The sequence below is a fragment of the Scardinius erythrophthalmus genome (genome assembly GCF_964197995.2).
Source record: "Scardinius erythrophthalmus genome assembly, chromosome: 11".
Taxonomy (NCBI): Eukaryota; Metazoa; Chordata; class Actinopteri; order Cypriniformes; family Leuciscidae; genus Scardinius; species Scardinius erythrophthalmus.
This window is the reverse complement of record NC_138231.1, coordinates 41,219,532-41,234,160: the sequence shown is the minus strand read 5'-3', so window position 1 is coordinate 41,234,160 and position 14,629 is coordinate 41,219,532. Positions and strand designations below refer to the sequence as shown.

The following is a 14,629-nucleotide window of genomic DNA, read 5'->3' as shown; positions in this document are numbered from 1 at the left end:
TAAAACCCTAATGTACATAACTGATTATAAAAAAAACTAAGAAAACTATGATGAAATATAGTTATTTCAACAAAAAATAACTTCCAAAAACTGTAAATTTAACGGTATTTTACAGTAAAATGACATTAAATGTACCATTAGATCTATCACAGTTATTTACCGTATATAGTACGGAAACTTTCTGTTAACCAATTAACAGTTTTTCACTGTAGCATTTTTACAGTCTTTTACTGTTAAAATCACGATCATTTTTTACAGTGTATAGTTCAATTCTATTAATAAATGAGAAATTTGTACTAATTTCATCTGTTCGTGTTAACTGTCACGCGTTACACACTCATTACATTTATTTAAAAAAAAAATTTGTGTGTGTGGGGGGGGGGGGGCTGGGTATGGGCTGGGTATGCCGCCTTCTCACCTTTTTTACCCCTGACCTGTTTTCATGCCTGAAGTAAGTCAGTCAGTCAGTCAGTCAGTCAGTAAGTCAGTAAGTCAGTAAGTCAGTCAGTCAGTCAGTCAGTCAGTAAGTCAGTCAGTCAGTCAGTCAGTCAGTCAGTCAGTCAGTAAGTCAGTAAGTCAGTAAGTCAGTAAGTCAGTCAGTCAGTCAGTCAGTCAGTCAGTCAGTCAGTCAGTCAGTAAGTCAGTCAGTCAGTAAGTCAGTAAGTCAGTAAGTCAGTAAGTCAGTCAGTCAGTCAGTCAGTAAGTCAGTCAGTCAGTCAGTCAGTCAGTCAGTAAGTCAGTAAGTCAGTAAGTCAGTAAGTCAGTCAGTCAGTCAGTCAGTCAGTAAGTCAGTCAGTCAGTCAGTTTTATTTATACAGCACAGTCAGTCAGTCAGTCAGTCAGTAAGTCAGTAAGTCAGTAAGTCAGTAAGTCAGTAAGTCAGTCAGTCAGTCAGTCAGTCAGTCAGTCAGTCAGTCAGTCAGTCAGTCAGTCAGTCAGTCAGTCAGTCAGTCAGTCAGTCAGTCAGTCAGTAAGTCAGTAAGTCAGTAAGTCAGTCAGTCAGTCAGTTTTATTTATACAGCACATTTAAACATAGCAGAACTATCCAAAGTGCTGAACAAAGTAAAGAAAAAAATCTAATAAAATAGAAAACAACCAAACAGAACAGACAGAAAACAGAAGCAAGATAATATTAAAGTGCCTGGGAATAAAGATAAGTTTTCAATTCAGATTTAAAAAAAGCAATTGAAGGTGCAAGGCGGATGTCCAGGGGTAACTGATTCCATAGATGAGGGGTGGCAACAGCAAAGGCTCCATCTCCCTTAGTTTTTAGACGGGAGCGATGGATTGATAAAAGTGCCCTATCTGAAGATCTTAAAGATCTAGTGGATGACAGAGGAGTAAGAATATCTCTAAGATATGATGGAACTTGATCATTAAGACAAAACAGATAAAAACAAACAACAGAATTTTAAACTGTATTCTAAAATGGATCGGGAGCCAATGAAGCGAAGCTAAAATTGGGGTGACATGATCATATTTCTCTTTCCCCCGACGCAGGCGACGAGCGCTAGTTCTTTGGCGTTGGTTTGGTGTGTCACGGGCTTATGACTCTCTAAAAGAGAAGCTCATTTTTCAGGATTTATCATTTGATCCAAGCCAGAGCCCTGGCTTTAAGCAGCTTGATAGACAGTTTTATAAGGACTGGAATCACAGGTCTGGGGTGACTAAGGTCTAGCAAGATTTGGCGAAACGTCCAGTGCTTACTGTAGGGGTTGCAAAATGAAGTTCCAGCAGCTCAGGGCAGATCTGAATTGCAAGGGAAGCCAGAAAAGGGATCAAATCATTCTTTCAGAACAAGACAGATCAGGATTTTTACGGATATGTTACACCTGGCCTTTGATGGGCAGCCATTTTGACCAAGATTAGACAGACCAAGACACTGAATTTACCTAATTAAGCTTGAATGTTTTAAATAAATAAAAAATGTAAATTCTCTTTATATGTGTAAATATATTTCATTTTTCAGTTTTGTTCCTTTTACTTGTACTTTTTGCCTTTTATTTACCCTCTATCTGTCTTGACTGTCTCTGTCTTTTGTTTTAATGTTTTTTCTATCATTCTGTCATTCTACCTATCATTCTGTCTGTCTGTCTGTCTGTCTGTCTGTCTGTCTGTTGTTCTGTCTACCCTTCTGTCATTCTATATGTCATTCTGTCTATCTATCATTCTATCTAGGACATTGGATGAGAGCGTGTATGGGATCTCTCGTTCTTTGGCTCATCGGTACAGCATTCCTCTCTGGGAAGTACACATGACACACCTTGAGTTTCTGTTCACCGATAGCGGGTAAGAAACTCTCTCACGCACACACACACACAGCAGACATTAGCAGCGCTCACACTGAAAACAGATTTACTGCACACACAACACTTTTTCCAGAGGAATGAGCCTGCAAAACCTCGGTTAGAAGCAATGTCTGCAGCTTCCACAAGTAACAGTTTTTATTTCCTCGACGTGAGGGTCAAAAACCTGCAACCCTGTGCTCTAGAGGTGCAAGCAGAAGATTGCACGGATCGATCGCAGAGACTGGCTTCCAGTCGATCGGTCAGTGTGATTTGCCAGACTTAGTTTAGTAGCGAAGGCAAGAAGCTCTTTGTTTTTTTTTTAAATAGCTTTGCAGTCGGTTTTTATTGGGCTTTGAAAATCCACACACAAACAATGTGCCACCCCTCCTGAGCTCCCTGCATGGTGAATTTGTTGCTGAATCATTGTTCAAAGCCTGGTCTAATCAACTCCTTCTCCATCTCTCACCGGGTTTAATCACCTCAAATATCTCTCTCTCTCTCTCTCTCTCTCTCTCTCTCTCTCTCTCTCTCTCTCTCTCTCTCTCTCTCTCTCTCTCTCTCTCTCTACCCCCTCCTTCCCTCCATCTCTCTACATAAACAGGCACTCATTTGACTTTGCTTGTTTAGTACAGATTGCTTGGGTGAAACTGATTTACTGTGAATGTGAATTTTTTCTTATTCTTTTTTTTATGTTTTCCCTTGTGAGAGTCATTCTGGCCCCTTTTTTTAATCTCTGTGTAGAACATGAAATCTCTTAAAAAAAAAATGTGTATATATATATATATATATATCTCCCCTCTCCATTCAAAGGAGTTATCAAAGGAGAATGGCACCAGAGGGAGTTTGAACAACTTTGGCAATTGCTCAAAAGTTTTATTATAATTTGTCAGCAAATGGGCTTTTCTGACTGATGAGGACTTGTAAACATATTTTGCATCGTTTATGCTATTTACTCAGTTTATATGATTTGCATATGATGTGGTTATATAATGCGTTTTCAAAGGCTTTGAAAAGGGGCAGTTCTTTGGGGGTTTTTTGTTTAGTTTTTTCCCCCTGGTGGTTTATTTTGTTTATTATGTCACAAGGCACAACAGAGTTATGTAAATGCTTTGATTTATTTTAGAGGTAATTTACCATATCAAGCATCATCCCCAATTTTGTGGAGATTTATTGATACATACTCTTGTTATTTGAAATTGTTACACTATTGTGTAAAATGTGAGCTTTGAAGCACAATTTAATTGGGCTACATAGAAATAATTGCTCATTTTGGTATGATTGCTTTGGCTTTGCATTGGATTGAATAAATAAATAGTTCAGTTCCTCTCTATTTAGCTCCAGTTACAGTAGAGGTCTGTTTGAGCACAGTACGGTTTGTTTCATGATATTTTGTGCCAGAAATCTAGATTTCTATTATTATTATTTTTTTACAAACTGTAATTGTGTTTTATTCGCAAACTTTCTGAAACAAATTGTTTCAAGTGTGGGATAGTTTATTTTTTTATTTTTTTTGAATCCTACATATGACAGATGGTCAGTCCAAAATTATCTTTCTCTTTCTAAACAGCTGCTCTGTCTACAGTCTATCCATTTTTTAATTTTTTTGCCAGCCTGCACCAAGTCATGTTTTTCTCAAGTATTATTATGTTTTATATTCTGTTTAGGGCCAAATAACATTGCTGTTTCATTTGTATTGTTTTAGTCCAACAAGACTTTCTTTGTTGTTGTTTTTTTTTTTTGTATTGATCATTTGGCTTAGCCAGATTCTTTTTAATCAAATCAGTCACATTAGTTATGTTTTTGGACCAGCTGAATGAATTGGTTCTTTTCAGAGTTCATTTTATGGTTTATAAGGGACTGGAATTGGTAGGTAAGGTCACTTATTTTTAGATGTTTCCATTGGTTCTTTTTTTCAATTCAGATTAATACACTGCAAGGTTTTGGCTTTTTTCTGCCCAGCATGCTTTGTTAGGTGTATTATATACCCTGAGGATACTCTTTCAAAACTCATGAATGGCTTCAAATGGGTTTTTATTCCAATTTTCAAATTCATGTTTCAGTATAAGAACCTCACACTGCACTGCCATTATAATGCATTAGCTTCTATAGCTGAATGCATTTCGAGCCAGATTTTAAGTGCAATTTCAAATTGCTCTGACATTTTGTTAGCATCAGATGGCCTTTTTTGCTCTCTTTTTCAGGTTATTCATTAAGCTGAGGTTTGCACAAAATTGCAACCAAATATAGGGTACAACGGGGCTAAAGGCAGTCACAAGTAAACCCGAAGTATCTTTAGTCTATTTTTACACTGGATGTAGTTTTGGGCATGTTTAAAGGGATACTTCACCGTTTTTTCATATTAAACTATGTTATTCCCTTAACTAAGACGAGTTGATACATACCTCTCTTGTCTCAGTGTGTGCACTCAATCGCTCTGGCGCGCGGCGACACCTTGATAGCACTTAGCTTAGCCTAGTTCATTCATTAGGATACAAACAGAGATGAAGTTAGAAGCGACCAAACGAGTAGTTACACGAGTAGTTACACGACCAAGTATGGTGACAAAATAAAACATGGCGCTTTTCTAAGCGGGTAAAAAGGATAACTATAATGTATGGCGGAATAGCACTTGAAGTTGGGAGCACTTCGACTCAGTGCAGTAAAAAGTCACATTGGTTCTAATGACAGAAGTGAGAGGGAGAGGATTTTTCAAGCGTGACTTTTTACTGAGTCGAAGTGCTCCCGACTTCAAGTGCTATTCCGCCATACATTATAGTTATCCTTTTCACCCGCTTAGAAAAACGCCACGTTTTATTTTGTGTCACCATACTTGGTCGTGTAACTGTATTTAAATAGGGAAAACGTGGAGGTGTTTGGTCGCTTCTAGCTTCATCTCTGTTTGGATCCTAATGAACGAACTGGGCTAAGCTAAGTGCTATCAAAGTGTCGCCGTGCGCCAGAGCGATTGAGTGCACGCACTGAGACGAGAGAGGTATGTATCAACTTGTCTTAGTTAAGGGAATAACATAGTTTAATATGAAAAAACGGTGGAGTATCCCTTTAATTTTGATTTACCAAAGGTGAAACTGGGACATATAATCAGGTGGTAATATTCCGACAGCATGATTGCAGTGTAATATTTATTTTACAGCACTTCTACAAATATGAAACATGACAACTTTTCAAGTCACATTTCAGACAAAATTTGACCAGTTAGTTTTACTTTTGACCAGTGAGTATTACTAGGCAGCATGCATTAGAAAGTATGCGTACTAAGTGAAGAGAAGGCAATTTTCCCATTCTCATTAAAATAATTGGGTCATCTATCCATTCCAGGTCCACATCAGGTTTTTCATTTCACTCTTAAACACACACACACACACACACACACACACACACACACACACACACACACACACACAACTTTGCTCTGCACTGCTCGCATACTCTAGTCTGGAATGTCCCGGTGCTGCTGGACTCTGTCCATACTCTGGAATGCCATATGACCAATCATATTACAGGATTGTAACTAATAACATGTATATCGAAGAGGGTTAGTGATGTTTTTTCATTCTGCCCTTGAGTGAAGAATTCAGCCTCTGTGTCTCTCACACACACACACACACACACACACACACACACACACCCTTTATCCGTTCTTGGCATTGTAATTGCAGCAGGAGACAGGATTAATGGCTGCTGTGTTTAGTGAAGTATTGATCCTGTTAAAAGCAGTTATTCTGTGTTAATAAGCAGACTGCAGTCAGAGGCTCCTCTTTCCCACTCCTTATCTCTCCCTGCTGCCTTTCCTTCCTGTAATTTCTGTCTGACTTGCTTTGTCTCTGCTATTTTCTTCTTTTCCTCACTTTGTTCAGGACTGTTGTTGTTTTCCAGCCTGTCTTGCATTCCTCTCTCTGCATTGCTCTTTCTGAGTGTGTGTTTGGCCCCGGGACATCGTGCCTCCAGCCAGTATAGTCATTTCCATTAAACATGTGTTAAGGTCCATAGGGGTTACGCTCTGAAGACAATGGATAGGTGTTGGGCTCTGTCCAAATGGCCACATGCAGCCTGCAGCTCGCTCATTTTGTTGTATTAACATTGAATATGATTAGCTGTAACACAATGTGCACATGCTGAGTGCACACAAATGTTGAGGCCTGTGTGCTATGAATGTTACTGTAGGTTGTGTCTTGCACAATGGCGTGCAAAGAGAGGGCTCAAACTTGTTAATTCTGAAATCTAAAAGTGTCCGTGTGGTCATTAAAAAAATAAGAACAGTTATTTTTATTGGAATAAGCATTGGACCAGTACAGAGGATCTAAAGTGGGATCGGCCAACATTGTGAAAGCCAGGTTTATTTAATGCTAGATTCGTTTTATGTTAGATAATAGTTAATATACCATTCAGAAGTTTTGGGTAATTATTTTAATTTAAGAAATTATTTTTATTCAGCAAGGATACACTAAATTGATCAAAATCGATGGTAAACATTTGTAATGTTATTTCTATTTAACATAAAATCTGTTCTTTTGAACTTTAAATTCGTCAAAGAATCCTGAGAAAATGTATTTACTAAGTATTGCCCCCTGATTTTTGCATATTATTCTGAATATCATTGACATCTTCATTGAGAACCTATGCATAAAGAGTGAACAAAAAAAAAAATCCATAAAGTCAGTAAGTGGTTATTAGCAGCAATTACTGCAACCAAACATTTCTCACATTTGAGTTTATGAGAGCACTACTGTGCCATTCGAAAACTTGAATTTTGAGTTTTATAATAGACTTTCTTGTTTCAGATCATTGTCTTGCATTGTCCAAAACAATCAAAAACGGACAATAACAATATTTAAAAAATGTGCAGACTCAGAAATTCAGAGGCAATTTTAAAGTGGCCTTTTTTTCCTGCCCCTGTGGAGGTCCGCAACCCGCTTATCTAACTTCATCATGTATTCCCTGCCCTGTTTGTGAGTCAGCATGCTTTTTATGTCTTTTCTCTCTATTACTGTGTACGACTCTTTCTCCAACCCCTTTCCTTCTCACACGTCCACCCTCACGTACAGCATCAGCAGACCTGCTGGATAAATGGACTTGGCAGTCATTGAAGGTTCACATAGTAATTTATTGATAACCCAACTCTATAAAACATTTCCATGCATCAGAATTGCTATGGGATATTTCTCTGGTGCAGTAAAGCTGTTTATCTTTACTGAAAAGCCATTCAATTAGAACGAGGTGGAGGGCCAGTCCACACGCCTGCTTATGAAGTCACCGTGGAGATAAATTATGGAAATCAGGGCAGCGCTAACATAAAACATGACACCCACAGAATCCGAATCTGACATCAGATTTATGGTGGGTCAGTTATTGCTCAACATAGGCTATAATTCACTGCTTAAAAAAAAAAAAAAATTGGTCCTGGAAGTGGTCAAACCACAGTGAATAAAGTTTAATGGACTTTGAAGAAGTTCTTTTAGATTAAACAAAATCAATTCTCTCTCACAAGTGGGCCGTCGCAGCATATTAACTCGACCTTAATGTACTTCATTTGGTTCGGGGGACAATTGTGTGGGTGGTGGTGGTGGGGGGGTGGCAGTGCATTGCCTTAATGATTCACTACAAGCAGTTTGCAAAGGTTGAGTGATCAATGCTTTAACAGACCTTGGTTACAACTGCTCATTGTCTTGTTTCTGTCACCTTCCAGTCTTTCATCTCCATCCATCTCTCATTTCTTTCTTTCTTCAGCCTCTCCACCAAAAACATCGAGGGCCGGATGGAGGCTCTGGGCCTGTTCGAGACTCTAAAGAGTGACCCCGAGTCATTCTACACACACATGACTAAATATGTGTATCCCAGTATAGCTGGATCCGACCAGCTCCGAATCCTCTTCTACTTCACTCTTCTGGAGAACTGCGGCTGCGCTAACTACCTCCCTCAATCTGCTATGAAGCCCGACACGCACATCAAACTGTTGAAGAAGCTCAAAGCCGTCGCTGTCGGTGAGTAACAGCCAAAGTCTGAACAAATGGATCCGAATTCATCACGTCCAAAATGGTATTCAATCTTAAAGATCAGGTTTGAAAACCAAATCAGTGTTTTGTATAGTGTGGACAAAAACGCTGGTTGCAGCAGTCATTGAAATGTCATTTTGAAGAAAGGAGGATTCGATCGATAAATAAGCCGACCTGGCAACACAAATGAAGCGGTAAATCAGCTCCTGCTTGCAAGCATGTCAATCAACACCATAACCAGAAATTTCCCGTGTAATAGCACATCTCTCTCCAGCTGAGATGACAGGAAATGGGTCGCTGAGCAATGAGGGTGCCAATGAAAGTAATAGAGGAATGTTAATTAGCCCGCATACAATACATTTTTGTTCTTTTCTGATAAGAGAGATTATTATAATGCACACAAAACATGGAGTGAGGTTTAAATGAGTTCATTAGCTCTTTACCTCTCTCTCTTTCTCTCTCTCTCTCTCTCTCTCTCTCTCTCTCTCTCTATCATGCAGTGCATGTGATAATGCAAATGTAATAAATATCATTCACTCGTATCTGCATATAAGTTGTGTACTTATGTGTGAGAAAAGGCAAGGAATTGTTTTTTTCTCCAGATTCACAACTAGTGCATGTGCCTATTAGTCCTAAATACGGTTGCATGTGCTTGCAGTTAGTAATAACATACCATAGAAGTGCTTTTTACTATATTTTTGATCCTATAAATGTCTTGCAAACACTGAACTTTTGAACAGCATATCTATTATCTATTGCAGCAAATCTATTATTCATAGACTTATACTCAAATATTGTGGTTCTGAGTAGCTTTATGCCACTTCTTATATCGCTAGAACTAATGATTAATACATAATTTTTCAACTTGGTAGTCTTGGAGTGAGGGTATTGAAAGGTCAGGAGGGAGTTTGTCAGAGTTTTTGCACCATACTCTCTCCTGTCTCAACTGATACCTTCACACTTAGTAGGCACCGAAAACACACTCTGTCGCATACATGCTTCTCGACACAGTCCTGTAAAGACTGTTCTTACCATCTGCCACGACCCAAGGGACAGAGATGGCACCACCTTTTCCACATCTCTGTCTGTTTGAGTGTAATATGTGTGTTGAATGCTCTCCTGGCCCCTGTCGTGAGATGGGTCCATTCTCAGAGGCAGGTGTTTCAATATTTAATGCCCTGATGAGGCTTTGTGTGTCAGTGTAATGTTGACTGTCTGACTTGATATATCCTGGAGGCATGCCAAGTCTACAGCTATTCACATTGATTGACATATATAGAAACCATATCGAAGCTTGAAACTGCAATAAATGTCCCATATTTCAGATTAATAGAGATTGAGATTGATTATTTTCAAATTCCACATTCACTGTTAATAGTGGATTCCACTGTCCTTGTCTCTCTAGTGTAACGTGTAACAGGAGAAATGTACAATTTATGTATATGTATTTTTGTGGCTAAGACTTTAAATGAAGTGCCTATACAGATATTGATTTTCAACCTGAGAAATATTCACTACATTAAAAAGTGTGACAACTAATCCCTGTGTATATTCTGTATGATGCTGGAATCATTATGTTTTGCTCCTTAGGTCTGGACTATAAGAAGCTGACAGACGAGGATTCAGATCCTCTGAAAGCTCTGGAGCCGATATTGACTAGCCAGAACGTCCTGTCAATCTCCAAACTGGCCTCTCGAATCCCCCAGAAGGGAGGTGAACCGCTCACCTCTAGCGCTGTACATGCCACCTGGCTTCATAAACTGTTCTGGAAAGGGGATCAGCATGTACTGAAAAAAGCCCCCCAGAGCGATCACGACTTCCTTCATGCCTATGACGCCTGTGCCAAATACTTTGACCGACTGCTGCCCGTAGATTGTGTTAACTTCTTGGATGCCATCACCTTTTCCCCTGAAGCAGCCAATAAGGTGAGTCTAATGCAGAAAACTGGTGAGTTTTCATTTCGAAGTTTGCAAGCATCTACTTTCAAAATCCTCTCAAACTGCAACAAAACTATGAAATTTAACAAAAAAATAATTGTGGAGTACAAGAATTGACAAATCAATAAATGTTTTTTTTTAAAGGGCAAAGAACAATTGGCTGTTTTTTTTAATGCCATTTTAAAGGTATTGAATGTGTATATACACATGAATATTTGATTCATGTTTAAAATGTTACTTAGATACAACCAGAGCCATAGAGAGAAAGAGTTGCGACACTCCCATAGACCTCCGTTGTAAATAATGGCGCCGCTTTTAACCGCCCACTTCCGGGATTTGAAGAGCGGAAAAGTTCCAAACACTGTCATTTTGGCGTTGGACACCATTCACTTACATTGCTGCGCGTCGAGTTGTTCCAGAGTTAAGTTGTTGAAATATCGACCTCTTTTAAATTGTCAACTGTCTATTTTGTATCAGAGGCCCTTTGCGATGCTTATACTGGTCTTCATTTGTACATGCACAGCGTAATTATTTATATTTTATGTTAGTTGTTTCAACCAATTTTCAAGCACTGCCTGCTAGCTAGTTAACGTTAGCTAGCGCGACTTCGTCAGTTAAGAGTTCGGTAATGAATCGCTGCCACCTTTATAGCAACTTTTATTTAATTTAATTTTTTGGGATATACTAACTTTTCATTATGTTTTATTGTCTTGAGTGAAGCGGCTTGTGAGAACAATGCTGGACCTCTAGGATTGTTATGGCCATCACCAGTCCTGTCTGTTTCATGGATCACCTGCCCCTGGTTTTTGCTTTTCTTTTTCACACAAGCACACATTTTTTGTTGTCTGTCATTGTTTAATAAAAATAGTTTATTTGAAAACCTTCATTTGTATCAGCAATGCTTAAATTCGTTTTTAATCTGTTATAGTTTTGATAATGTGTATGGTTTAATAATATTAAAATAATATTCTTAGTCTTAACATGATAATGTTTCACGTTGTGGTCCTGGGGTGGCCACTTTCATCAGAAGAAGTGAGCTAGCTTAAGCGAACTCTGAACGGACCGCCACGGCAGACCTCTTTGCGTGATCACGAAGGTAGGCTAATGGCTGAATCAAAATTTATAAGCAAAATAACGGGAATCAATAGCCTAATACAGCCCAGTTGTGCTAAAATAAATATCATGAGACGTCCATCATCAGATGAATGATATGGAATAGTAAAGTTAGAGCCGCTAAAGCCAGTGCTACTACCATGCGAACATTTTCCCTCCGAAAATATAGCCTAAAACTTGTCTCCAAATGCAAAACTGACATTAACAAAATGCAATAACAGCTGAAAAAGTACTTGGGGTGTGTTTTATTTTATATGTACCGTTCAAAAATGCAATCGCTGCTGTCTGTCCCATAGAAGAACATGACAGCCAGCGTATGTTGTGGAACTATTGGGGCTTACATGAACCACGTGACAGCCATAGCGGCGACATCAAAGAGTGTCGCAACTCTTTCTCTCTATGGCTCTGGATACAACTATATAAAAGAATACATTAATAATAAATAAAAAAACATTTATATATATATATATATATATATATATATATATATACATACATACATACATACATACATACATACATACATACATACTGGTACATTTAACTGCATTTTTAAAGCATCAATTAAGTATGAAATGTGATTTTTAATACATTGATTCTCAGTCCACCATGATAATATAGACAAGCCTGGATTTTAGGTGGGTCAAAATACTTTACAGGACATGAAGAAAAGCCCTGCTGCCCACAGAGCAGATCAAGTCAGATACTTTATCCAGTGCAAATGCTCTCATAGATTCTTAGCGAAGCACGGTGGTCATCCTGACATGTTTAAAGCCTGCTGCAATTAAAAAGAATCATTAAAATCAACACATGCACATGCATATTCCATAACTCTGTGGTGCGATCACTGACTTCTATGGACATGTTCATGTACACTAAGTGATGTGCGATGATTAAGCACCTTTCATATCTTCCATACTTTTATAGAAGGCTTCGATTTCTATTTATTCTGCCTGCAAGTCGAGCATACACACGTGCATGCAAAAAAAAGTCAAATACACACTCGGCCCTGTGGCAAACATCCTAAATGAGCCTCTGTAATCAAAAGGCTAATCGCTAATGCTCGTTGGCCCCTGGGGTGTTCAAATGATGTTATTGCAATGATTGTTATGTTGATATAATGTAATGATTAGAGTTTGTTGAAAGCAAGTTACAAACTCTCATTCCCATAAACAAACACCCACTCCCACCATTAAGGTAAGAGTGGCATTGATTTGGTACTCAAGAATGCCACTGGGAGAAGCAGCCAATGACATCTGCCATGCCTCTGCTGTAGATTATGTGCGAACCGTGAGTAAATACAGTTTATGTACGCTTGTGTAAGTGATAGCAGATGAGCGTGGGAGGGGAGTGTTGGAGGTAAACAGTATAAGATGAACCCAGGCATGTGGAGTGTTCTCACTGAGATTAAACTAGATGAGAAATGGGATGAGACTGAATCATGCGACATCATTACTATTGTGGATTATAATAGTAGATGTGCTGGAGAAGAATGGCCCATTGCTGACTGAGCATTAGTTCAAGCAGAAAAGCTTGAGCACATTTCACCATTTCAGGATGTGAGGACACTTTGAAAATGATTTCACCAAGTACCACATGTTCCTGGATCAACATCTTTGTTAATCCTGGAACAACTTTCCAATCAACCAATCAGATTTGAGGGACAAGTTTACGGTTTATGTCAAGTTTAGGCTTAGAACCAGGGTGAGGTGCTTCAACATCAGTGTTATTCACCTGTTATTTCCCTCTGATTTTAGGGAAAAGTTATGGGTAGGGTTAGGTTTAGGGTTAGGGATAGGGTAAGGACTAAATTTTGGGACAGGAATGTTATTCCAGGATCAACAAAATATGTCTTACTTGGCAAAATCACGGTGACCGTGAGGACATTTTGGGTAACTTCCACTCTATGGGGTGACTACTACTGATAGAATTTAATTTCGGTCACTATTCTTACGTTTGTTTGTAATGATAGTAGTAATGATGCTGAAAATTCAGCTTTGCCATCACAGGAATAAATTAATGTTAAAATCTCTATATTTTTTAGAACAATTATTTTAAAATTGTAATAATATTTCAGTATTGCTATTGTATTGTATTTTCTATCAAATTAATGCAGCCTTCATGACTTCTTTTAAAACATATTGACCCCAAAAATTTGAATTATGTATATATTATTTGTTGTATGTTAATATTATTTTCATATATCCTAATGTATACAAAGATAAAGGATTTATATTTTAGGAGGGGCTTCCTCGCTAGGGAATCATCATATTTGGTTGATATGGTTGAAAAAAAACTTCAGGTTTTTAACATATTTATTGTTGTGTTTGTTTTGTGTGTGATTTCTGTATGCGTTCAGCTCTCTGAAGAGGCCCGGCTGGAGATCACCAAGCGTGCACAGAAGGCTCTGAAAGGCATTAGCGACAAGAGTAAGAAAAAGGGTAATGACGACAGAAGTGAAAACCCCGCCTCCAACTTTGACTCCGCCCTCTCTCACGTGCAGCAGTCTCTCGCTCATCTAGAGACTCTGAGCCACTCCTTCACTGTGTCACTCAAGACAAGTCAAGAGGTAATCTTCAAATTCACAAAAATGTACTGTCCTCTTGTCATTTTATCATCCAAGACAGATGCTAACTCTAAACAGAGCCTTAAATGTTATGCAAGTATCCAAGCTACTTGCTCGTTTCCTCCTCCTCCTCCACAATTTCACCCTTTCCTGACCTGTGAACAGTGTCTGTGATTGATTGGCAGGTGTGTAGCTGGTGTCCTGACTGCAGGTTAGTGGCAGACAGTCCATGTCAGCCTGTGGTTTCTTTAATGCGCATATTGAGCCATTTGTATATGGAAATATATGGATTCATTTTTACAGCGCACACTTATCGAGCAGATACTGCCGTATCTCATTACCGGCACACCTTCACCGTGTCGCACAACATGCTCCCGTAGGGATTTGCGCGATCTTGGAAACTGCAGTTTAATTCTCTGTTGGAGTTGCCTTGCTGCCTGCCTGCAACCTGCTCGTGTTAGGAGAGTTACTAACTTAAACTCACAATGAAGCATAAGTATAGACAGGTTGTTGTTTTTTTTCTTCCTTATTTTAATGTACATCTGAGAGCAAGATTAGAAAAGAAAAACTGCAGGGCAGAACTTGGTTTTATTCATCGATTATTGATTAGATTTTGAGATGTGGGCATTAAAAGTGGAGGCAGATGAACGTGAGCTTACAGGTGCGGGTATGAGCAGACTAAATGTTTAGAGAAGTCCGACATACATCAGCCTG

General features: G+C 38.7%; 1 protein-coding gene across 2 annotated transcripts in view; it reads left to right on the top strand.

The window, feature by feature from the left end:
• Positions 1-14,629, top strand: part of nbas (NBAS subunit of NRZ tethering complex) — a 189,604-nt gene that overhangs the window by 120,052 nt on the left and 54,923 nt on the right. For both annotated transcript variants that reach the window (XM_081379315.1, XM_081379314.1), the window contains exons 42-45: positions 2,179-2,289; positions 8,034-8,287; positions 9,890-10,224; positions 13,709-13,918. In XM_081379315.1, the coding sequence (XP_081235441.1) occupies positions 2,179-2,289; positions 8,034-8,287; positions 9,890-10,224; positions 13,709-13,918 (910 nt within the window). The remainder of the gene's footprint in view (positions 1-2,178; positions 2,290-8,033; positions 8,288-9,889; positions 10,225-13,708; positions 13,919-14,629) is intronic.